The sequence below is a fragment of the Bubalus bubalis genome, chromosome 5, assembly GCF_019923935.1.
Source record: "Bubalus bubalis isolate 160015118507 breed Murrah chromosome 5, NDDB_SH_1, whole genome shotgun sequence".
Taxonomy (NCBI): domain Eukaryota; kingdom Metazoa; phylum Chordata; class Mammalia; order Artiodactyla; family Bovidae; genus Bubalus; species Bubalus bubalis.
In genome coordinates, this window is record NC_059161.1 from 92,968,555 (window position 1) to 92,994,521 (window position 25,967).

General features: G+C 39.1%; 1 protein-coding gene across 8 annotated transcripts in view; it reads right to left on the reverse strand.

Moving 5' to 3' along the window:
- ANKRD42 (ankyrin repeat domain 42) overlaps positions 1-25,967 on the reverse strand; it is a 52,918-nt gene that overhangs the window by 24,289 nt on the left and 2,662 nt on the right. For 3 of the 8 annotated variants that reach the window (XM_044943425.2, XM_044943428.2, XR_006551294.2), the window contains exons 2-7: positions 24,259-24,282; positions 23,388-23,554; positions 13,082-13,189; positions 9,318-9,437; positions 8,367-8,502; positions 3,265-3,465 (exon numbers count right to left, since the gene is read on the reverse strand). In XM_044943425.2, the coding sequence (XP_044799360.1) occupies positions 3,265-3,465; positions 8,367-8,502; positions 9,318-9,437; positions 13,082-13,189; positions 23,388-23,554; positions 24,259-24,282 (756 nt within the window). The other 5 variants (XM_044943430.1, XM_044943431.1, XM_044943426.2 and 2 more) reach the window with 5 other exon arrangements.

Below are 25,967 nucleotides of genomic sequence, written 5' to 3' on the forward strand. Positions count from 1 at the left end.
TTCTACATTTGCACAGACCACTCCCTCTGTTTATAAGGAAGTGATGAAAACAAAAGAAACTGGAAGCAGATAAAGTATACATGTGTGTGTATACATCTACAGGTGTGCATGCACCTGACCTGGTGCCTAGCACACAGCAAATACTTAATAAAATGTTTTTAATGATAACTATTGCACACACTCTGGACCCTTACTGAATGTCAAGCTTGGCAGTAAGCACTTATAAGGACTGCCTCATTTTGCCCTGTTAACAACTTGCAACAGCTATTCTCAATTTTATATATGGAAAGAAAACAACCTAGAATACTCAAAGACTATTTTTAAAAGTACAAAGTTGCAAATATAGTAGCTGATTACCAGTCTTACTATAAAGCTATAGTAATCAAAACTTTGTAGTATTGGCAAATAAACAGAATATCAATAAGACAGAATGCACAAACAAAATATGGGCCATCCACACAATGGAATACTACTAAGCAATAAAAAGTAATGAGCTACTAATATACATAATACAAATGAATCTCAAAAGAGTTCCATTAGAAAACCCAAACTAATCTATAGTGACAGAAAACAAATCAGTGGTTGTGCAGGCCAGGGTGAAAGAAGGGATGAGGGTATGAAAAAATATTTGAGGTAATGAAAGTGCTTTGCATCTTGATTGTGATAGTGGTTTCATGATATATAGTAAAACTCAAACTGCATACTTTAAATATAGTTTATTGTACATAAATCATATTTTAATAAAGTTGTTTTTAAAAAAAGGACATCATTTGTGAAAAAACAAGTCACAGTGTGAGAAAAAATATATCAGATAAAATTAATAAAAGATAGGTATCAGAACTATATAAAAGAACTCAAGTAATTTAGAAAAGGACAAACAACAATTCTACAGGCAATTCATAGAAAAGTAAACTAGAATAGCCAGTAACTTTATGAAACAATGTTCAACCTTATTAGTAATCAAAAAATGCAAATTAAAACACAAGTTAAACCTCTTCATACCCAACTAAGTTGCAAAAATTTTTAAGTCTGACAATACTGAATATTGTTCGCCTAAATTCTCACACAAACATTGCTGATAAGAGTGTAAATTACTACAACCACTTTGATGAAGAATGCAGCATTTATACCTATTTATACTGAAGATGGGTGTATCCCACCAAAAAGCCTAAAGTAGAATTTCCCAAGTGTTTACCAAGGCAGAGCTCTCAACTCTCAGTCTTCAGAGTAGACAGGCGGTACACCTCAAGAAGTCTCACCCACTGGCACCAGTGTGCCACACAAGTATCATTTTTAGTGTAGGCTGTGTGTGCAAAAGGTAGGGAGGCACTTCCGTAAAGAATATCTTGCACATGCACACAAGGACACTTTTAAGAATATTCATCACCACATGGATTGTAACACTGAAAACTGTAAACAATCTAAATATCAAACTGGAGAATGGAATAATTATGTTTTTATTAAATGCCATACTACACAAAAACTTAAAAGAATAAACTAGAATACATCTATCTGTCTAATAAGCCTCAAAAAATCATTAGATCAGATCAGATCAGTCGCTCAGTCGTGTCCCACTCTTTGCGATCCCATGAATCACAGCACACCAGGCCTCCCTGTCCATCACCAACTCCCAGAGTTCACTCAGACTCACGTCCATCGAGTCAGTGATGCCATCCAGCCATCTCATCCTCTGTCGTCTCCTTCTCCTCTTGCCCCCAATCCCTCCCAGCATCAGGGTCTTTTCCAATGAGTCAACTCTTCGCATGAGGTGGCCAAAGTACTGGAGTCTCAGCTTTAGCATCATTCCTTCCAAAGAAATCCCTTCAGAATGGACTGGTTGGATCTCCTTGCAGTCCAAGGACTGCAAGAGTCCCTCAAGGGACTCTCAAGAGTCTTCTCCATCCAACACCACAGTTCAAAAGCATCAATTCTTCGGTGCTCAGCTTTCTTCACAGTCCAACTCTCACATCCATACATGACCACTGGAAAAACCATAGCCTTGACTAGACGAACCTTTGTTGGCAAAGTAATGTCTCTGCTTTTGAATATGCTATCTAGGTTGGTCATAACCTTCCTTCCAAAAATCATAACATTTGTCAAAAAAAAGTCAGAGAAGAATACATACTGTTTTATGCCATTTTTATAAAGTTTTAAAAGAAGTTTCAGGGACTTCCCTAGTGGTGGTTAAGAATCCACCTGCCAATCCCGGGGACATGGGTTCATCCCTGGTCCAGGAAGATCGCACATGCTGTGGAGCAAGCCCGTGCATCACAACTGCTGAGGCTGTGCTCTAGAGCCTTTGCACCGCAACTACCGAGCCTGCATGCTGCAACTACACAGGCCCGTGCACCCAGAGCCCAGTGCCCTGCAACAAAAGAAGCCCTTGCACTGCAGTGAAGAGTGGCCCCAGCTCGTCACAATTAGAAAAGCCTGCGCACAGCAACAAAGATCCAGAGTGGCCAAAATCAATCAATCAATCTTAAAAAAAAAAGTTTCAAAGACTACTAGTTGTCCACTAAAACCTCCTTCCTTTCATAGCAACAAGAGTTGTAGCAGAGCTGAGGGTTCTCAGCTGGTTACTGAATTCTCAAGGCTTCCCCACAGCTGAGTGTGGCCATGTGACTGACTAACCTCTTGCCAACGGGATGTTAAAAAAAAGTGATGACTGCAAATTAGACTTTGAAAATCCTAGCTTATACTTTGTTCTTTCCCCACCTCCTGCTGGATTAGCAACACCTAGAGAGAGAGCTGGTTAGGATGACAACAGGTCTCTGACTGACTACACAGAACAAGATTCACTCTCCAACTGAAGCTATCCCCTAGAAGAAATAAACTTCTATATCATTTAAGCTGTTGAATTTTAGGATTTCTCATTAGTTACAACAGTTTAGTTCCCTACTCTAAAAATTCACAAAATGATACTGCATATTTTTGTGAGTACATATATACTAAATATAAAACCATAGAATGGAATTATAAATCTAAAATAATGGTTACCTCTGAGGATGGAAAGAGAAACAGGAAACTTCAAGTATATCTAACCTAATATTTTATTCTTAAATCTAGTGGTATAAAGGATGTTCATTATGTTACATTAATCTCTATATATATCTGCTTAAAATATTCCATACAAAGAGAATCTGGATGAATTGTGTGAACAATAATATGCAACACATTTTAATATAACATTTGCCTTATAACTCCTTTCCTTTTCTTCTCTATTCTGCTTTTTAAATGCTAAAACACTTCAGATTTATTACTTACTTTCTTGATCTGTTGGATCATTTCCTTCATACTCAGACCCTCGAATAAACTGTAAAATGTTCTGCTTGAAGAACCTCTGGGCCAGGTCCAATACATTTTCTCCATTATCATTGAAGGCTTTCAAACCTTGGGAGGCACTGCTCATTCTACTGAGTAGGAATTTAAAACAGTGAAGGTGGCCTTCCATGGCTGCTAAGTGAACTAGAGGTGAGAGGGAAAATAACAATTTAATTTTAGATTGGCAATAAAATAACTTGAAAAAAGAAATAACACATTAATTCTAGTTCTCCTAGGGAGATGACTATCCTTACTCTAAATAATGGGGCTTCCCAGGTGGCACATTGATAAAGTATCCACCTACCACCTTCCCTGGGTTGGGAAGATCCCCCAAAGAAGGGCATGGCAACCCATTCCAGTATTCTTGCCTCAAAAATTTCATGGACAGAGGAGCCTGGTGGGCTACAGTCCATGGGGTTGCAAAGAGTCAGACACCTGAGCACGCACACGCACACACTCTTATATAACAGAGATGTACTCTGGATGCAAGGATCACAGACCGTTTTTTCAGCATACATAGCTTTAGCTAGCCTCCAAGTCAGGCCACAGCAGTAGGCCAAATGGTTGAATAGCTATACTTACTGTGAACTAGCTAAATGAAGGTCACCAAAGTGCAGATCTCAAAAAATTTTCATGGAAAGTGAAATCCAAATTGTGCAGCTTATATGAAAAAAAAAAAAACAAAACGCTTTCTATATACTATCAGTCGTGTCCAACTCTTTGCGACCCCATGGACTGCAGCACACCAGGCCTCCTTGTCCATCAACAGCTCCCGGAGTTTACTCAAACTCACGTCCATTTGAGTCAGTGATGCTATCCAACTATCTCATCCTCTGTCATCCCCTTCTCCCGCCACCAGGGAAGCCCTCTATGTAATATAGGTGATAGGTGAGTTATCTCAATATTTTGGGAAAAAGTGGAAGAAATAAACCAAAATAGTCATTATGCAAATAGGGGTAATGTTATTTTTATCACTATGCATTTTGTCACTTTCCTACAAATATTATTTTTATTATAAATAAGAAAACTGGATCAAAACTGCAGTCTATTCACACAAACTATCTCACCCATTCCTTCTCTTAAATTCTTGAAAATAATAGGAAAGATATTTCTTAAAGCCGTAATGACAAGAAAAACAGACAAGAATACTGTGAACAGACAAGAAATGTTAAGGGGGCAGGGGGTGCTTCCCTGGTGGTCCAGTGGTTAAGAACCTGCCTTGCAATGCAGGGGACACAAGTTTTGATCCCTGGTCTAGAAAGATCCCACATGTCTCCAGGCAACGAAACCCATCCACCCTACAGCCCCTGCTCTACAACAGTAAGAAGCCCACGCACTGCAATGAAGACTCAGCACCACGAAAATAAACTGAAACTAAATAAATTTTTAAAAATGTTTTTAACGTTAAGGAATCCCTGAAAGAAAATACAATGAATTAGACTGGAGAGCCATACCCCAAAATCTGCAAAAAATAAGGAGTGGTTCTGGAGTACTACAAGCTTAGAGGTAATAATTACAAAGAACAGGAGAGGCTTTACACCTCTTGAGAAGTAACCATTGGGAAAGAGTCCAATTCATGTATAAAGCTTGGCTCTGGACAAATAGAGCAGTGCCCAAGTGACCAGCAAAAGTCAGGACAATCAATTAAGTAACAATATCCGAAAGACACTTTGTTGGCACATGCCACTGTACACTTTCTCAGCTGAACCTTCCATTAGAAAACTCCCCCTGAAAGTTTAGATTCCTCTAACTACTTACTCACTGTATACACTGAAATGTATTATAGGAATTTCTAACTTTACAGGTCAAAAACTGAACTCCTTACCCATTTTTACATACATACACAACTCTCCCCATCTCAGTTACTAGAAATGTTGTCCTTTCTGTGAAGATCAGGCCAAAACCCTGAGTCCTATTTCTGTTGTTCCCCACATCTAATCAATCAGCAAATCTTACCGGCTCTATCTTTAAAAGATACACAAACCCCAATCACTTCTCACTATCTTTGCTGCCTCTACTATCTTTGCTGCCTCTACTCTGGCTAAGAAATTGTAGCCTAAATTATAGCATCAAGCTCCTAAATGCTCATCCCCAGACCCTCATTACAATCTAGTATTATGAACATAATAGCCAAAAATGATGCTCTTAAACAAATCATCTTTATGTAAAAATCCTTCAATGGCTCCTGTTACCTCTCAACCTCGTCATCTATTACTAACCTCCTCACTTCTGTTTGAACTACATTGACTTGGTGTTACTACTCACTGTTACACAAATACACCCAGGCACAACGCTGCCTCAAGAGCTTTACACTTGCTGAAGTTCTTCCTGAACTGTTTCTCCTCCAGGATATCAAGACCTGTTCTCTCAACTCCAAGTCTTCACTCAACTGTCAACTCTTCATGAAGGCTTCTCTCAACACCCTATTTTAACTTCATCCCCTGTAACACTGTACTTCCCTTCGCAATTTAACCTAAACACATATCCTTATTTAATATATGTTTTGTTCATTCAGTTCAGTTCAGTCACTCAATCATGTCCGACTCTTTGAGATCCCATGAATCGCAGCATGCCAGGCCTCCCTGTCCATCACCAACTCCCGGAGATCACCCAAACCCATGTCCATTGAGTCGGTGATGCCATCCAACCATCTTATCCTCTGTCGTCCCCTTCTCCTCCTGCCCTCAATCTTGCCCAGCATCAGGGTCTTTTCAAATGAGTCAGCTCTTTCCATCAGGAGTTTCAGCTTTAGCATCAGTCCTTCCAATGAACACCCAGGACTGATCTCCTTTAGAATGGACTGGTTGGATCTCCTTGCAGTCCAAGGGACTCGCAAGAGTCTTCTCCAACACCACAGTTCAAAAGCATCAATTCTTCGGCGCTTAGCCTTCTTCACAGTCCAACTCTCACAGTCAACATCCATACATGACCACTGGAAAAACCATAGCCTTGACTAGATGGACCTTTGTTGGCAAAGTAATGTCTCTGTTTTTTAATAAGCTGCCTAGGTTGGTCATAACTTTACTTCAAAGGAGTAAGTGTCTTTTAATTTCAGGGCTGCAATCACCATCTGCAGTGATTTTGGAGCCCAGAAAAATAAAATCAGCCACTGTTTCCACTGTTTCCCCATCTATTTGTCATGAAGTGATGGGACCGGAGGCCATGATCTTCGTTTTCTGAATGTTGAGCCTTAAGCCAACTCTTTCACTCTCCTCTTTCACTTTCATCAAGAGGCTCTTTAGTTCTTCTTCACTTTCTGCCATAAGGGTGGTGTCATCTGCATATCTGAGGTTATTGATATTTCTCCCAGCAATCTTGATTCCAGCTTGTGCTTCATCCAGCCCAGCATTTCTCATGGTGTACTCTGCATAGAAGTTAAATAAGCAGGGTGGCAATATACAGCCTTGATGTACTCCTTTTCCTATTTGGAACCAGTCTGTTGTTCCATGTCCAGTTCTAACTGTTGCTTCCTGATCTGCATATAGGTTTCTCAGGAGGCAGGTCAGGTGGTCTGGTATTCCCATCTCTTTCAGAATTTTCCACAGTTGTGATCCATACAGTCAAAGGCTTTGGCATAGTCAATAAAGCAGAAATAGATGTTTTTCTGGAACTCTCTTGCTTTTTCCATGATCCAGCAGATGTTCCCAATTTGATCTCTGGTTCCTCTGCCTTTTCTAAAACCAGCTTGAACATCTGAAGTTCACAGTTCACATATTGCTGAAGCCTGGCTTGGAGAATTTTAAGCATCACTTTACTAGCATGTGAGATGAGTGCAATTGTGCAGTAGTCTGAATATTCTTTGGCATTGCCTTTCTTTATTCATTTTTATTATTATTATTAGGGTCTGTCTCCCCCCTTACCACCACACAAAGGCAGACACTTTTGTCTGTTTTATTTGCAGTGATATCCCCAGCACCTAGGGACTGACAGACAGATGCTTTAAAAATAAATTTTGAATTAATAATTTTTAAGAGAGAGATCTGAACATAAGCAGTATAGTCCTGAGGCCACATTCTTAACCTCTACATTATACTATTAAAAATATACTATAAATGGTTATAAAATAATTATACATTTTTTAGAATGTACAGTTTTAAAGAAATAAAAGCTGAATGTTTTTTCAACGAGCAGTGAACAATAGACTAACGAAGTGATCAGGCAAATTCAATAAAGTACTAAATAAAAATGAAACCGCCCCTTACCTTGCATTACAGAAAGGTCGGTGATAGGTGGGCTGGAGATTTAAATGTAAAATGAAATAATAAAATTCCTAGAAGATAATATAAGAGTATCCTTGGGAATTCCCTGATGACCCAGAGGTTAGGACTCCACGTTTTCACTGCCAAGTCCAGATTTAATCCCTGGTCAGGGAACTGAGATACCTCAAGCCGCACGGTGTTGCCAAGGGAGGAAAATTTATATACACACACACACACACGCACACACATGCACACACACACATAAAAGAGTGTCCTCACATAGTAGGAAAATACTTTTTAATAAGATTCAGAAAACGCTAACCATAAAGGAAGAGCTTATTAAACATTAAAGTTAAAACTTTTAATCATCGAAAGATACCTTAAAAGAATGAAAAGGCAAGACATAGAAAAGATAGTTAAATGGGAAAGATAGTTGCAACGCCTGTGACAAAGAGCTTGTATCTAGCATATATAAAGACCCCTATAATTCAATTAGAAAAAAGACAGTTTAATAAAAAAAAAAAATGCAGAAGTTTCACACTGGTATTTCACAGAAGAAAATAACTAAACAGTCATTAAACATATGAAAAGATGTTCTACATCCCTAGTCATCAGGGAAAATACAAATCAAAACCACAAAGATATATTACTATATACTCAAAAGAATGACTAAAACCAAATAAATAAATACATTTTTTTAAAAAAATGTTCATGTCAAATATATTTTACTACTTCAGTTTTGTTAGGAACTATTAGAATGATGACAGCTTAAACTTCTTAAACATGATTCAAACATTTGAAAAGTTTATATTAATGAAAAGTCAAAATGTTTGCTTTTGCAAATACCTGGAAGGTTTCCATTGTAGTCCACGTCCTCTACACTACATCCCCATTTCACGAGAAGCTGCAAACAGCCAAGACGCCCATGAAAAGCTGCATAGTGCACAGGTTTCCACTCTCTCTTATCAGTCACGCTGGGATCCTAGAGATAACATTCACAAGAACTCAGATTCTTCCCATTTTGCAGCAAAAACACTAAGTCTAGCAGCTTAATTCTACAAATGAGAACCAGAAGCTGTTATTAAAACAGTAAGGCAAACACTAAATATAACAGAAATGTTTACTGCAACCACTGATTTGAACATATGAGCTAAAATAAAATACTAATATTTTAAAATCTTTTTAAAAAGATTATAACTTGCCACGTAGAAACTGTTTCTAAAAAGGTACTTAACTAGTCATTTTACAGGTCACAAGTTCCTGACCAACAAAATGAAAGATGGATTCAAATGATCAAATCATATCTTGGGAACGTAATCCAAGAGTTAATGAAAAATATTTAATTCTTATAAGAAGTTATTTTTTATAACCACTGCAATTTTAAAAATAAATATTACAATAAATGAAATTTTTGGAGATATAAATCACTTCGTAAATTAGTTCACGAACTAAGAGTTACAAAAGAAACACGGGTAAACACATATCAATTCAAAAAGGTTACAATTGCTGGTTAAGATGTGTTTGAGAGCCTCAAAATCTTCCCTGGTAAACTTTGAACTCATATGAAGGACGTATGGCCTCTGAAATATTTTGTACCACTAAGCTGTTTTTTTTGTTGCTGAAGATTTAATTAAATTATTGCTCCCATGTTTAAGGATGGGAAAGTTAAAGAGAGAGATCAAATTATGTCCAGAGTCTTATGAAGGATATAAAAAGTCAGGAAGAGATAACCAGACTACAGAATGTTAGTCCATCTATATGATTATACAGTCTCACATATTAACAGGAACACCTCACCACTCCACTTCGGAGCATTATTTGTAAAGTGAAAGAATGTCCATGTGTTGCAGCAAGGTGTAAAGGAGTGCATCCACGATCATCCTGAGCTGCCAGGTTGGCTCCATTGATTATAAGAGCCTGAAGGCAGAGAAATAAGAAGGAATGTATGTGAACACAGATGCTAAATCATGCAGATGCAGATTATTTAAAGGCAAGCAATTTATTAATATATAGCTAAGCTATTATATAACTTTTTTTCATGTGTGCTACACGCAAAGTCTAAGAAATTCTTAGCCAGTCCTAAGAAGAAGCTTGAAATCCTTTTTATGATTACCTAGGAGACACTCATAACCGATTTCACATTTTGATTTGAGTATGTACATATACTCATATACGGAGAAGGCAATGGCACCCCACTCTAGGACTCTTGCCTGGAAAACCCCATGGATGGAGGAGCCTGGAAGGCTGCAGTCCATGGGGTCGCTGAGGGTCAGACATGACTGAGCGACTTCACTTTCACTTTTCACTTTCATGCACTGGAGAAGGAAATGGCAACCCACTCCAGTGTTCTTGCCTGGAGAATCCCAGGGACGGGGCATCCTGGTGGGCTGCCGTTTCTGGGGTCGCACAGAGTCGGACACGACTGAAGTGACTCAGCAGCAGGTACATATAATTCATAAAACAAACCTTTCATAAGCACAGATTAAAATTAACTTAAATAATTTAATGCTAAGCTAATAAAACTGAAATTTAAACTTCCTCTATTCCAAAAGCAGGATCTTTTATTAACTGGGTTTTTAATATAATAAAAGGACTTCACTATTAAAGTGACCAGTTCTAAGCTCCAAATCAAACTTCTAACTGCATCTGAGGAGATTTCATATGAATTTACACTTGGCTCAGTTTCTATATATGGGTTATGGAATATACACAACATGTCCCTCTATATAATATACAGAGTAATTAGTTTAAAAAATTATTAGCTAACATTTTTCAATTTTATCTCCCTCAGACCTTTTTCTTTTCTAACCAGCCTATATTTACCAGTATCTCAGCTAAAGTTTACTTAGTCATAATTCCTACCAAGAGTTTTAGGAAGAACAGTTTCCATGATTTTGGCTGACTCTCATTAACAGACCAGTCAATAATCATCACAAACCACATACCGAGGGCTTACTACATCACTACAAAGAATATGAAGATGTACTAACTTAGGGAATTAGGATATATGTAGAGACAAAGATAATCAACTATACAAAGCAGTCCTTGGTAAGTAAATGCACAGCACAGTACCCAAAAGCATCACAAAAGCTCTAAGAATAAAGAGATCACTTTGAGGAAGAAAAGGACAATCAAGGCAGAGAGAATGGCTTAAACTAGTGCTTAGGGGAAGGCAAGCATCAAGTAAAACTTCATTTGACCCTGATACCCCCTTAAGTTACTACTGTATTTGTACCTTCCTTCCATTGCCTACTTTTCAAATTAACACCTCAATGCCTGACTGTAAAGTCCACCTACAAACTGGATGCTATCTCTATCATTCCAGAAATATAGCCAACCTCCCACTATAGAGTTCTCACATTCAGTGGCATTTCCTTAAGTGTTGTACCTTTTAGTTTTATTCTGTAACTGATACACTACCTGACTTCTTCAGCTTCTTCCTTCATTTGCAGTCAATGCATCCTGGCTCTCTATCTCTCTTTCTCCTCTGAATTCTTTACTCATTTCACTACTTGCTTCCACCCCACTAGTAACATGCTTCAAAACTCAATTCTCCAGACACTCTTCTCTAAGCTTTATTTCTCCTGAAATCTTGCTCCCCAGTGCCCTTTTCAACCACCTAGACCATCTGTACCTGAATGACCAACTGGCACCTTAAACTCAACATGGGCCAAATTGAACTCAACATCCTTCCTCCCGAATCTCCTCTGCCTCTCAGATGTCCCTATCTATAGTGCCATAATTATCCGTCATTCTGACTCAAAACCTGACAGTCTCACTATACTTTGTCAGTGCTTGCTTTGTAAGATGTTTTAAATAATTTTATTTGTTTTTCATTGCAACCAACTAATCTTATCCTCTACGGTTAGTGATTATACCAAAGTCTCCTGATTTTCTTGCTTCCAAACTCTATTCATTCTAGATAATCCTGGATGCATCTTGCTAAAATAACTTCCTAAAATACTCTTTTCATTACCACATTTCCCTGTTAACATCCATGTGCATGTGTGTATATGTGCATATATATATATATGCACACATATATACACACATATAAAAGTCTCTTTCCTATACAAATGAATCTTTATTCTATTACTAAGACATTTTACAAATCTGGCTTATCTAAACTTAGTTCAGAACAGTTCACATAACAAACCATCTACACTCAGTCAAACTCATACAACAGTATATTCCTTGAACACACCACACTTTTCCAATTCAAAGATTTCACACAGAATTATAGCACAGATGTTAATAGGACAAAGTCTGAATTCAAACTTCGGCTTTTTCACTAACATAGGCAACATACTTAGCTCTGAATCTGTTTCCTAATTTACATGAAAGGAAACTCAAAACACCACTGTATTAAATTAAGTGATGCACGGGAGACTGTGATTGACAAAAAGTGTTTGATAAATTTAATCACTATTTTTCTTTTCACATTCCCTACCTATAATGCTTCCTCACAAATTATCTTCTTAAAATCAACTCATCCTTTTAGGATTAGCTGAAGTTTCATTTGGAAGTTTCATTCCCTCCATTTATGACTCCTCTATCTCAAGTTCTACAGTTCTTCTCATCTATACTTTCATGAGAATCTTACTCAAAGACTATGATGTGTACTGTTTTGTAACTCACTGAGTAAAGGTCCTGTCATTGCAAATAGAATCTCAGGCTTCTTACAGTTAGGGACTGTTTGCTTATACGATTTTGTATTCCTCCAAATTTCAATCCTTTCACTACATTTTTTCAACCTACTTACTCCAATAAACTAGATCCTGACACATATTAATGTGTAACTCTAGCTAAGGAAATACATTAAATGAGAAATTTTAGGCATGGTAATCTGGACATGACTGTAACAGCCCTTAAAACAACCCAAACAGATAGCCAACTACTTTAGAGAGAAAATAATTTCGGATCTTACACAATCTGTTTGAGTGATTTGTTTTGTTGTTGTTTAATCGCTCAGTTCTGTCAGACTCTTTGAGACCCCATGAACTATAGTCCGCCAGGCTCCTCTGTCCATGGAATTTCCCAGGTAAGAACACTGGTGTGGGCTGCGATTTCCTTCTCCAGAGGACCGTCTTAACCCAGGGACTGAACCTGCATATCCTGCATTAGCTGGTGGATTCTTTACCACTGAGCCACTAGGGAAGGAATTTCTAAAGCAATTAAATGTATTGACTTTTTAAAAAAGTAATCAAAGGTTTCCCTGGTGGCTCAGTGGTAAAGAATCTGCCTGCCAATGCAGGAGACATGGGTTCGAGCCCTGATCCAGGAAGATCCCACGTGTCATGGAGCAACTAAGCCCATGAGCCACAACTGCTAAGCCTGTGCTCTAGAGCCCGGGAGCCCCAACTGTCGAAGCCTGGGCACCCTAGAGCCTGTGCTCCCCAACAAGAGAGGCCACATCAATGAGAAGTCTGCATGCCGCAACCAGAGAGTAGTCCCCACTCGCCATGAGAGAAAAGCACATACAGCAATGAAGACCCAGGACAGCCATAAATAAATAAATAAAATTATAAGAAAAACAGAAAAAGTAACCAAGTTATTATTACCTGCATGCAAGCATCCTGTCCCCTGATAGCAGATATGTGAGCTGCCGTCCAGCCTCTTGCGGTTACTTGGGAGATATCAGCTCCATGCCAGAGGAGCCAATGAAGACACTACATTAAGAAAACAACCATGTTAACCATGTTAGCAGGATGTAACATTTTTATATCTTTCAAGTTAGTCTATCATCATAAAATACTACAGCCTGAGAAGCATCACAAGTGAATGAGGGTGCAGGTATAAGAAAAACAAAAGCACAATCACAGTGATATGGTAGCCCACATCTGGCCTTATTGTTGGGTAAACAATACGGAGTGGTAGGAGATGAGGAAAACTGGAGACCACCTTCCTTGTCCATAAGGTGAAATGCTACTCTATCCCAGTCGGTTTTTGCACTGAATGAAACGCTGGTCCAAATCTTATGTTTGACCAATGCTTTACAAGCCAAACAAAACATATCTGTGGTTAAATTCATTCAACAGCCGCCAATTTACAACCTCTGCCATAGGTTTTGAAATGGGTCCAGAAAATTCTGTATCAGAGCAAACACTGTTATTCTGAGAAGGCAATGGCAAAAAACCATCCAAAAGAAAGAGAAATGCAAGAAGGCAAAGTGACTGTCTACAAAGGGTTTACAAAGAGCTGAAAAAAGCAGAGTAAGTGACAGGCAAGGGAGAAAGGGAAAGATATACCCAACTGAATGCAGAGTTGCAGAGAATAGTAAGGAGAGATAAGAAGGCCTTCTTATATGAACAATGCAAAGAAAGAGAGGAAAACAATAAAATAGAGAAGATTAGAGATCTCTTCAAGAAAATTGGAACCATCAAGGAAACATTTCATGCAAGGATAGGCACAATAAAGGACAGAAATGATAAGGACCTAACAGAAGTAGAAAATATTAAGAAGAGGTGGCAAGAATACACAGAACTACAAAAAAGGCCTTAAACCCAGAAAACCACAATAGTGTAGTCACTCACCTAGACCCAGATATCCTGGAATGCGAAGTCAAGTGGGTCTTAGGAAGCAATATTACAAACAAAGCTAGTGGAAGTGATGGAATTTCAGCTGAGCTATTCCACATTCTAAAAGATGATGCTGTTGAGGTGCTGCACTCAATACATCAGCATATTTAGAAAACTCAGCAGTGGCCATAGGACTGGAAAAGGTTCGTTGTCATTCCAATCCCAAAGAAGGACAATGCCAAAGAATGTTCAAACTACTGTACAAAAATTCAGCTCCTTCCATGTGCTAGTAGCTTAAAATCCTTCACGATAGGCTTCAGCAGTAGGGAACTGAAAACTCCAGATGTACAAGCTAGATTTAGAAAAGGCAGAAGAACCAGAGATCAAATTGCCAACATCCATTGGATCATCAAAAAAGCAAGAAAGTTCCAGAAGAACATCTACTTCTACTTTATTAACTATGCCAAAGCCTTTGACTGTGTGGATCACAACAAACTGGAAAATTCTGAAAGAGATGCAAATACCAGACCACCTGACCTGCCTTCTGAGAAATCTGTATGCAGGTCAGAAAGCAACAGTTAGAAATGGACATGGAACAATAGACTGGTTCCAAATCGGGAAAGGACTACATCAAGGCTGTATATTGTCACCCTGCTTATTTAACTTATATACAGAGTACATCTTGAGAAATGCTGGGCTGGAGGAAGCACAAGCTGGAATCAAGATTGCTGGGAGAAATATCAATAACCTCAGATATGCAGATGACACCTTATGGCAGAAGAAGAACTAAAGAGCCTCTTGATGAAAGTGAAAGAGGAGAGTGAAAGAGTTGGCTTAAGGCTCAACATTCAGAAAACGAAGATCATGGCATCTGGTTCCATCACTTCATGGCAAACAGATGGGGAAACAGTGGCTGACTTTATTTTCTTGGGCTCCAAAATCACTGTGAATGAGGACTGCAGACACAAAATTAAAAGACGCTTGTTCCTTGGAAGAAAAGTTATGACCAACCTAGGCAGCTTATTAAAAAGCAGAGATATTACTTTGCCAACAAAGGCCCGTCTAGTCAAAGCTATGGTTTTTCCATTAGTCATATATGGATGTTAGAGTTGGACTATAAAGCTGAGTGCCAAAGAACTGATGCTTTCAAACTGTGGAGTTGGAGAAGACTCCTCAGAGTCCCTTGGGCTGTAAGGAGATCTAATCAGTCCATCCTAAAGGAAATCAGTCCTGAATATTCATTGGAAGGACTGATGCTGAAGCTGAAACTCCAATACTTTGGACACGTGATGTGGAGAACTATCTCATTTGAAAACACCCTGATGCTGGGAAAGATTGAAGGCAGGAGAAGGGGACAACAGAGGATGAGATGGTTAGACAGCATCACCAATTCAATGGACATGAATGTGAGCAAACTCTAGGAGACAGTGAAGGACAGGGAAGCCTGGCTTGCTGCAGTCGATGAGATCAGAAAGAGTTAAACATGAGTTAGTGACTGAATAACAAAAGAAAATAAGTAGCATATTTAAAAAAGGGAGGGAGCCAAATAAACTTAAGATCTTTTAAAATTAACTTAAGTCTCAACAAATACAGTACTAGAGGTCTGTGCCACATATGGTGTCACTGTCTTTATATTTTCAACTTTGTCGTCTACCTTCAAGAAGTTTCTTTCTTGTGTCATTCAGATACACTGTCACATCAGTCATTATGATAAATCATTTTTTGGAAAGGGTAGTAACTTAGGTATCATCTGTCTATCACAGAGATTAATGACTGATAAAATATAAGGGGGGTGGTGCTCAACCTCACTAATAATCACAGTAAGTCATTTGTTTTTACTCAACAAATACTTATGGAGTGTATACTAACACTGCATAGGTAGTGCGGAATAAAACCACTGTAAACATTCATGTACAAGGCTTCTATCCTGGGTAAATATGTACAAGTGAGATTGCTAGGACACAGATAAGTATAAGTTTCACTTTACAAGAAACTGCCAAACTGTTCTCCAAAGTGGCTGTATCAGTTTACACTTCTACCAGCAGTGTATGAGACTTGTCGTTGCTCCATATCCTTGTCCATATTTGCTATTATTATTTTTCTGGGTTATGTTTTTCTTTTTGTTTTGCCATTCTAATAGGTGTGTAGTGGCATCTAATTGTGGTTTTAATTAGCATTTAATGATGTTGAACACTTTTTTCATGTGCTCATTACCAGTCATATATACTCTTTGAGAAAGTGTCTACTGAAACTATTTGCCCATTTTTAATTGGGTTTTTTATTTTACTACTGAATTGTGAGAGTCATACATTCTGGCTACAAGTTCTTAGTCATATTTATGATTTGCAAAAATTCCGTATGTTTTCATCTAGAAGTTTTATTAAGGTTAAGTTTCACATGTGTTTATGATCCGTTTTCAGTACATTTTCACATACAGTACCAAGTATGAATTAAGGTTCACTTTCTTACACACGACTGTCCAGTTGTGCCAACACCATTTAATAAAATAGTGTTCTCCATTGGACTATATTTGCATCTCTGTCAATAATCAACTGACCAATCAGCAGGACTTCAGAAATGACTAAGTGAGGAGCTTAGTAAATCCTCCCCAAGAAGCAAATGACAAAGCTCGACAAAACTGTCAAAAACAACCATTTGGCCGTCCAGTGGTTAGGACTCTGCACTTCCACTGCAGTAGACATGGGTTTGATCCCTGGTAGGGGAACTAAGATTCTGCATGCCAAGCAGCCATGGCCAAAAAAAAAAAAAAAATTTAAAGACTCTGCAAGGCATATAACAAAATGAGAAGCATGTATCAAGAAATATCTGCTGATTCTAAGAACAGGAGAAGCCTGTGGCATATTAGCCTGAGACTACAAGCATCCTTAGCCCCAGCTTCATGACACAGAAGTTCTACCCAGGTGGACAGCTCCACTGCCCTGCTGAATAGACTGAGAAGTCCCTGCCCAGGCACATTTTAAAAACAAATCTACTTCTCAGTGGCAACAATCTAGGAAAGCCAACTTCAGAACCAGTCATGATACTGGTTGGGGCAAACACAAAACTAAAATCCTCCTAGAAAATTAACAGAAAAATTCAAGAAATGAGAGAACCTAAGTTGCTAAGATTTTGAATATTGACGAAAGTGAAAGCCTCTTGATGAAAGTGAAAGAGGAGACTGAAAAAGCTGGCTTAAAACTCAACATTCAAAGGCCTTGCTAAGATTCCACTTATCCTTTCTGGTCTAAAAAGTTGGGTACGTGTACAACGTCGTTCACAGCCAGGAAAGAATGAAGAATTCCCAAGCTGGCTGGACATTCCTGGCTAAGGCCTGAAAACACACGGAAAAAAAAAAGGTAAGCTGACTTGTAAAGTGCTTGGACTTTGAAGACATTCCCCAAGCCATACACAGAATCATTAGCAAGGTGGTTGCCTTAGTGGCTCAAGGTATTTAAGCGCAGCCTCTGATTAATCACTGCCTGACCACTAAGCTATGCTGTCCCAGGGGTGACCCCTGTGAAGCCAGACTTAAAACTAAAAATAAGAGGGAAATTCCTGGTTAGGATTCAGCTCTTTCACTGAAGGGGGCACAATTCAATCTCCAGTTGGAAAACTACTTATTAAGATCTCTCAAGCCACGCATCCAAACTAAATAAAAAAATATTTAAAAATAAAATAATTAAAGAAAAAAAAAAGAACAGTGGACACACACTATGAGGGAAACAGATTCCATAAAATTAGTCCAAACAAACCAACATACAAACACAGAACAAGCACCCCAGGGAAGAGGGGTAGAGGAAGTAGAATCTGAACCCAGAGGTGTTACGATATACAATGTTAAACATCTACCAGAATGTGCAATGAGGAAAAGGCAATCTCTTCAACAAGTGATGTTGAAAGTTTGACAGCCTCATTAAATCAACGAAGTTAGAACACGCTCTCACACCATATACAAAAATAAACTCAAAATGGCTTAAAGACTTAAAAAAATAAGATCAGATCAGATCAGTCGCTCAGTCGTGTCCTACTCTGCGACACCATGAATCACAGCACGCCAGGCCTGCCTGTCCAGCACCAACTCCCAGAGTTCACTCAGACTCACGTCCATCGAGTCAGTGACACCATCCAGCCATCTCATCCTCTGTCGTCCCCTTTTCCTCCTGCCCCTAATCCCTCCCAGCATCAGAGTCTTTTCCAATGAGTCAACTCTTCGCATGAGGTGGCCAAAGTACTGGAGTTTCAGCTTTAGCATCATTCCTTCCAAAGAAATCCCAGGGCTGATTTCCTTCAGAATGGACTGGTTGGATCTCCTTGCAGTCAGGGACTCTCAGGAGTCTTCTCCAACACCACAGTTCAAAAGCATCAATTCTTCAGCGCTCAGCCTTCTTCACAGTCCAACTCTCACATCCATACATGACCACAGGAAAAACCATAGCCTTGACTAGACAGACCTTTGTTGGCAAAGTAATGTCTCTGCTTTTGAATATGCTATCACATAGGCAAAACAATCTATGACATCAATCGTACCAACATTTTATCTTAGGTCAGTCTCCCAAGGGAATAGAAATAAAAGCAAAAATAAACAAATGGGACCTAATTAAAAAACAAGAATGTGTAATATATACACAGGAAAATGAAGTAAATAGAAACTTTCTCTGAGAGGATACAGATGCTCAAATTAGTCTTCAAAGCTGTAATAAATAGCTTCAGTGAATGAAAAGAAATTATTTTTTAAAGAATTTATGTTTAATGAATTAAAGTATGATGACAACAATGATTCATCAAATAGAAAAAAAGAGAACTTTTTTTTAAAAAGAAAATTCTGAAGGTGCAAAATATATCTGAACTAAAAGTTTACTTTATGGCAGAAAGTGAAAAGGAAGTAAAGAGCCTCTTGATGAAAGTGAAAGAAGAGAGTGAAAAAGCTGGCTTAAAACTCAACATTCAAAAAACTAAGATCATGGCATCCAGTCCCCTCACTTCATGGCAAATAGATGGGGAAACAGTGGAACCAGTGATAGGCTTTATTTTCTTGGGCTCCAAAATCACTGCAGATGGTGATTGCAGCCATGAAATTAAAAGATGCCTGCTCTTTGGAAGAAAAGCTATGACCAACCTAGACAGCATATTAAAAAGCAAAGACATTACTTTGCCTACAAAGGTCCATCTAGTCAAGGCCATGGTTTTTCCAGTAGTCATGTACAGATGTGAAAGTTGGACCTTTTAAAGAAAGGTGAGTGCTAAAGAATTGGTGCTTTTGAACCGTGGTGTTGGAGAAGACTCTTGAGAGTCCCTTGGACTGCAAGGAGATCCAACCAGTCCATCCTAAAGGAAATCAGTCCTGAATATTCATTGGAAGGACTGATGCTGCAGCTGAAACTCCAATACTTTTGGCCACCTGATGCAAAGAGCTGACTCATTTGAAAAGACCCTGATGCTAGGAAAGACTGAAGGCAGGAGAAGGGGACGACAGAGGATGAGATGGTTGGATGGCAACTCGATGGACGTGAGTTTGAGCAAGCTCCGAGAGTTGGTGATGCACAGGGAAGCCTGGTGGGCTACAGTACATGGGGTCACAAAGAGTCGGACACAACTGAGTGGCTGAACTGAACTACAGGGGCTCAAAAGCTGATTTCATCTGATAGAAGGAAAAAAATGAAGTCCAATAAAGCACAGTTTTCAGCAGTTATTAATTTAGTTGTCATTTTATACTACCAACATAAGTCCTACAAGTCTTAAGAAATCTCCAAAAAGGATAACAGAATGTAAAGGTATTAGTGCAACACCGAAGTAGAGAAGTAGGAGATGATCCTTAAATGGCAACAAAGAAATGCACCAAAACTTTTTTATTTAGATTTAATTTTGTTAAAATTCAACAAACATTTCTTGAACAGTTTCTATACACTGTGCTAGACACTAAAAATATAAATTTAATTCAACAAACTCAGCAATACGACAAACATTTATTGGGAATCCACAATGTGACTCCAATATTCCAGACACTATACTAGATATTGAGGAAAAAAAGATAAAACTCAAATGAAATGGTACCTTCAAAGAGCTCAAAATCTAACAGAGGATACAATTTCATGTGATAAATAGAATTTTTCAAATGTGTATAAAATTGAGGGAAAAGTTGCTAGTTGGATGATACTGAGGGGGGAAACACAGAAGGCTCTGCTACTTGAGTAAGTGCTACTTGAGCTGGATTTCAACTGGGAATAGGTGAGATCAGGCAAATGATATGGCTCATACGCAGTCTACAATAATATGAAACGGTAGACTTGCTTGGGAAATGACAGTCACCGGCACTGGAGCATAAAACAAGTCTGACAGGAGTGAAGGTTGAAGAGGCAGTCTACCATATTAAACAGCTCAAACTTTATCCTACAGAGTAGAGAGTCACTACAGGGACTTAAGGAAGGTTTTCTGGAGAAGGAAATGGCAACCCACTTCAGTATTCTTGTCTGGAGAATTCCATGGACAGAAGAGCCTGGTGGGCTACAGTCCACGGGGTCACAAAGAGTCGGACACAACTGAGTGACTAACATTTTCACACTTTCACTTTTTTTCAGGAAGGTTTACTGCTTCTGTTTTAGAGCAGTAATCTTGTGTGTCAGTTATAACTAGAGGTAGACGATCCAATAAAGAAGGAAATCAAGTAGCTCTAAAGCAGTGGCTATGAACGTGGACAGGATAATTCTGAGAGTCAAAGATGGAAGAGAATCAACAAACCTCGTCATCAGTTCTCACCACATCCATATGCACCGTGAGCACTTCGTCCAGACAAATGCTTATACTGAGTTTTGCTTCTGTAAAACCTTGAGACAACTCAATAATGATTCAAAGGACATTTGAATCATTAGCCTGGAAAGCTAAGAAAGGAGTGAAAAGAATAATGGTTTAGTTTCAGACCAACTGAATGAGATGCCAGTCAGGTATGCATGAGCTGCTGATAAGCACTGTATGCAGAAACCACAATTCAGATTCTGGAGAGAAAACAATTCTGTGAATTATTATACAGAAGAGATCAGACAAGGAAGTCTAAAAATGGCCTGGAGGTAACATAGAAGAGAGAAGTCCACTGGCAGGGCATAAAGAAAACCACTAATTTGGCAGACTAAAATCAGTATTTCCTCTTCTCTTCAAAATCATTTTTAACAAAAAGGCAAGAAAATCCCATCGTTGATGAAGCTAAGAGACATCTGAAACCATAAAATAGATGGGAAAGCTGCCAAAGTGTAGATCCATCAGGGATGTGGGAGCAAACAGCAGAGAAAATCCCCACTCAGGGCTGCAGGCACAGACAGACCCATCAGGCACATTCCTCCCAGGTGAGAGGGAGCCACTAAAAGGGCAAAGGAGAAATCTCCACAGCTCAAGTGGGGCACACAAACTGGTGGAGAGAGATTCTTTGGACCAGATTTGGTTCCAAGAAGCAGAAAAGCCCAAACAAACAGGAAGTCACACAGAGACTCCATATTCATAGAAAGCAGACTGTGTGGCTGGGGAAAAAAGAGAGATGCATAGTACAGCCTACAGGCAACAGGGAAATGTAATAGCTAAAATAAGCTCCCCACACATAATAGTGTGAATCATGAGGAAAAATTCCAGTTGGCTTTGTACACAGTCCAAGAATAAAAAGTTGTGCATACAAATAAACTTATCTACGAAATAGAATTCGCCTGCAATGCAGGAGACCTGGGTTCCATCCCTGGGCTGGGGAGATTCCCTGGAGGAGGGCATGGCAACCCACTCCAGTATTCTTGCCTGGAGAACCCCCTGGACAGAGGAGCCTAGTGGGCTACAGTCCATGGGGCTGCAAAGAGTCGAATACGACTGAGCGACTAAGCACACAGCACATGAAACAGAAATAGACTCACAGACACAGAGAACAGACTTACCATTGCCAAGAGCGGGCGGGGCGGAGGGAAGGATTGGGAGTTAGGGACTAACAGACGCAAACTATCACACTTAGAATGGATAAACAACGAGGTCCTACTGTATAGCACAGGGAACTATATTCAATATCCGGTGATAAACCATAATGGAAAAGAAATGAAAAAGAATGTATATACAAGCATAACTAAATCACTGCTATACAGCAGAAATGAATACATTGCAAATCACCTATACTTCGATAAGATATATCAATAAAAAAAAGAATTTATGCATTATTCACTAAGCACTGTTTATACTAGTGAAAGACTAAAGCCAATGAAATATCCATCAATCAAAAAATGAATATATTCTGATATTTACCTAAGAATAGACTACTACAACATGGCTGAAAGAAATGAACTAGAGTACATATAGGGAGAAGGACATGGCAATCCACTCCAGTGTTCTTGCCTGGAGAATCCCAGAGACAGGGGAGCCTGGTGGGCTGCGTCTATGGGGTTGCACAGAGTCGGACACGACTGAAGCGTCTTAGCAGCAGCAGCAGAGTACATATATGTAACCACCTCGTTAAGTCAAAAATACATTGTTGAACAAAAAAAAGCAAGCTGCAGAATGATCCAAATTATATGACATTCATATAAAACATGTCATTTAAAACCATGATCTAATCATATGTAATAACAGCATAAAACATAGATGGTAATAATAAACACCAACTTCAGAGCAACAGTTACCTCTGGAGTTGGAAGAAGAGAAATGACACCTGGGAGGGGCGCTCAGGAGCTTAAAATGCATCTGTGAGATTCCATCTCTGTCCAAAATCTGAAGCAACTACAGCAAGAATATCAGGATCTGATAGAGCTACGCATGCATTGTTATCCTCTACAAGCCACCCTCTCTGGTGCTTCTGGAATCCAGCCACCACACTGAGAGGAATCACACACTAGCCCACATGTGGGAGCCTCACAGAGAGGCCTGCGTGGAGAGGAATCAAGATGGCCAGGGCCTACAGCCAGCCTCTACTACCAGATGTCTGTGTGATCAAGCCTTTGGAAGATTCCAGCCCTAGCTTTTAAATCCTCTCGCTGGAGCCCCAACATCATAGAGCAGAGCAAAGGTGTCTCTGACATCCAAATTCCTGCTTCACTCCTAAGCATAAATAGTTATTTTATGCCACCAAGTTTTAGGATACAATTTATTACAAAGCTAACCAGAACACCCAAATGTTACAGTGAATTGAAAAGAAAAATATTTGTGTATATATGTGTAACTGAATCACTCTGCTAAGCAGCAGAAATTAACATTGTAAATCAACTATGCTTCAATAAAATTTAAAAAAAGAAAAACATTTGCGGTGCTCAGCATAAGGCCTCAGTCCTGTTTGCTAAATTTACAAAGCTGCCAACAGCTCCAAACTTACCCAGTTTAATAATTTATAGTTTCTTACCTCCAAACTGCCAGAATGTGCTGCCCAGTGTAAAGGGGTAAATTTATGGAGAATATCAACTTCGTTAATGCTGGCACCACGCTGCACGATTTCTGAAAGCTGCTTTACGTCTCCAGCACGTACTGCATCATGTATGCTACCAAAATGCACTTTCTTCCTGGCACCTACTGAAAAACCAAATTGCTTAAAATATACTGCAAAACTAAAAAAAGCCTAAGCATTGACATATATAATCTATAACGTGTAAAGTAGGTAACTAGTGGAAAGCTGCTCTATAACACAGGGAACCCAGCTCGCGTTTTGTGCCGACCTGGAGCCGGGAGGGAGGTTTAAGAGGTAGCGGTATATACATAAATAGAAGTATGACTCATTCACATTGTTGTACAGCAGAAACCAGCGCAACATTGTAAAGCAATTACCCTCCAATTAAAAAATAAATTTAAGATAAAAAAAGACTAAAACAACAATTGAACCGAAAGTACAAAGTCACTTTGGCTTTCCAAATAATTTACTAACAAAGATACTCATGAATAACATCTTAATCAGACTTCATTTTCAGCTCTAATATGTAAAGAGCACAGAAGTCATCACGTACATTCATATAGGAAAAAAGCTGAACAAACTGAAAATCAACAACTTTCCTTAGACTCATCAGAATTCAGGTCTCAGGGCAAATTTGGAGAGACAGGTCAAGAGAAACATGGTCAAGTTCAGCTCACCTGGAGCAGAAGCCACTGGAACCACAAACTTCCAGAAGCACTCAAGTGGTAATTTTGACAAACTGTTGGGGGCTGGGTATGTACTAGCCTAAGAGTGAGAAACTCCTCAGGGCAATAGTCTTATGAGGCCTCCTCATTTTCATAGATTTTACCTTCAAAACTCCACCAGGTTATCACTGTGAAAAACCAAAAAAAAAAAAAAAAAATTGCTTCATGTCTTTGGTAGAGGGAGGAGAGAGGTGACCATTTGGAAACCTGCCCAGCTATTCTCTGTAACAAAGGCCTACTCTCCAATGGAAAAGACTTAACCAGAACCTTATCTCACAGGGGCAGATACATCTCATCAATGTTTTTCATATCTTTCTCATATATCCTACACTAAGAAAGGGATGGCAAGTCACAACTTTTACTTCATACATGAAGTGTCATATTTTATAATTTCATGTTCCAAACATCAAGACTGCACCATCAGCCTTACTGTCCCGTGAAATATCTTAACGTGCATTGTAAACCAGAAGCACCGAAAGTATCTAAGCATGAACAGACAGTAATTGGGGAAGAAGTAAATAGTTCAAATCAGTGGACAGCTGAAATAATTTCTTATACCAACTGTTAGCAAAATGCTATGCATTTTACTCAAAAATCCTTTCTGAGCATCTACCATATGCCAGGCACTATGATAATACAATGAAAAGACATGGATTTTAGACATTTTCTTTCCACAGATGCTTTTAAAACTATTGGGATAAATTCGACACAATAAAAAGCCTCACAGCAACATCCTAAGAGTACAGGCAAAATAAAGGAGGAAGAGGAGGAAACAGTGGAGCAAGTCTCTGAAGAACAACTGAGATATATGTATCCGGGCAAGGGAATAAGGAAGCACCCCACAAAAAACCAAACTACCTGGTAAATGTTTAATGATGTTAATCCCCCTAGGTCAGATCTTCATTATTCTCCTTTATTTCTTTTAAACTTTGGCATAAGGGTTTGTATTTGGTTCTCCAGATGAGCAGTGGGGCCTTAGTTCCCGGACCAGGGACTGAATTCATGCCCCCTGCAGTGAGAGTGCAGAGCCTTAACCACTGGATCACCCCGAAATCTCCATTATTCTCCTTTAAACAAGTACTGCAAGATCTACAAATGACATTCTACCCATTTTCATCCATTTTATACAGGAACACTCTAATCCACCGTATGCAAGGACACTATCCTGATCACTTCATGCCTCCACACTCCAAACCGCTTCGGGTTATCCAGTGCTCATCTAGAGGCTCTCAGTATGACGGTCTATGCCTTCCCATAACTTGCTGCATGCTAAGTCGCTTCAGTCGTGTCTGACTTTGTGGCTCTATGGCTGTAGCCCTCCAGGCTCCTCTGTCCATGGGATTATCCAGGCAAGAATACTGCAGCAGGTTTTCATGCCCTCCTGCAGGGGATCTTCCTGTGTCTCAGGGATCCAACCCGCATCTCATTATGTCTCCTGCATTGGCAGGTAGGTTCTTTACCACTAGCACCACCTGCGAAGCCCTCCCATAACTTGCCTCCATCTAATTTCACAATCTTTTTTCTCACCACATGCCATTCCAGTTTATTCATTCATCCACTCATCCACCCACTCCACATTAACCTGGCATCTATAATAAGTATAGAAAGATTAAAAAGACATGGTCTCTATCCTCAAGGAACTCACAGAGATATACAAATACAAATTACAAAACAATGTAATAAGAGCAACGACAGAAACATTCCTAAGAACTTACGGAAGCAGAAGACTTCTAACTCAGCTAGGATAGGAGGGAAGGAGAGCAGAAAAGGGTTTCTAGGAAAGGTAACACCTGAGATGATTCTTCAAGGGTTA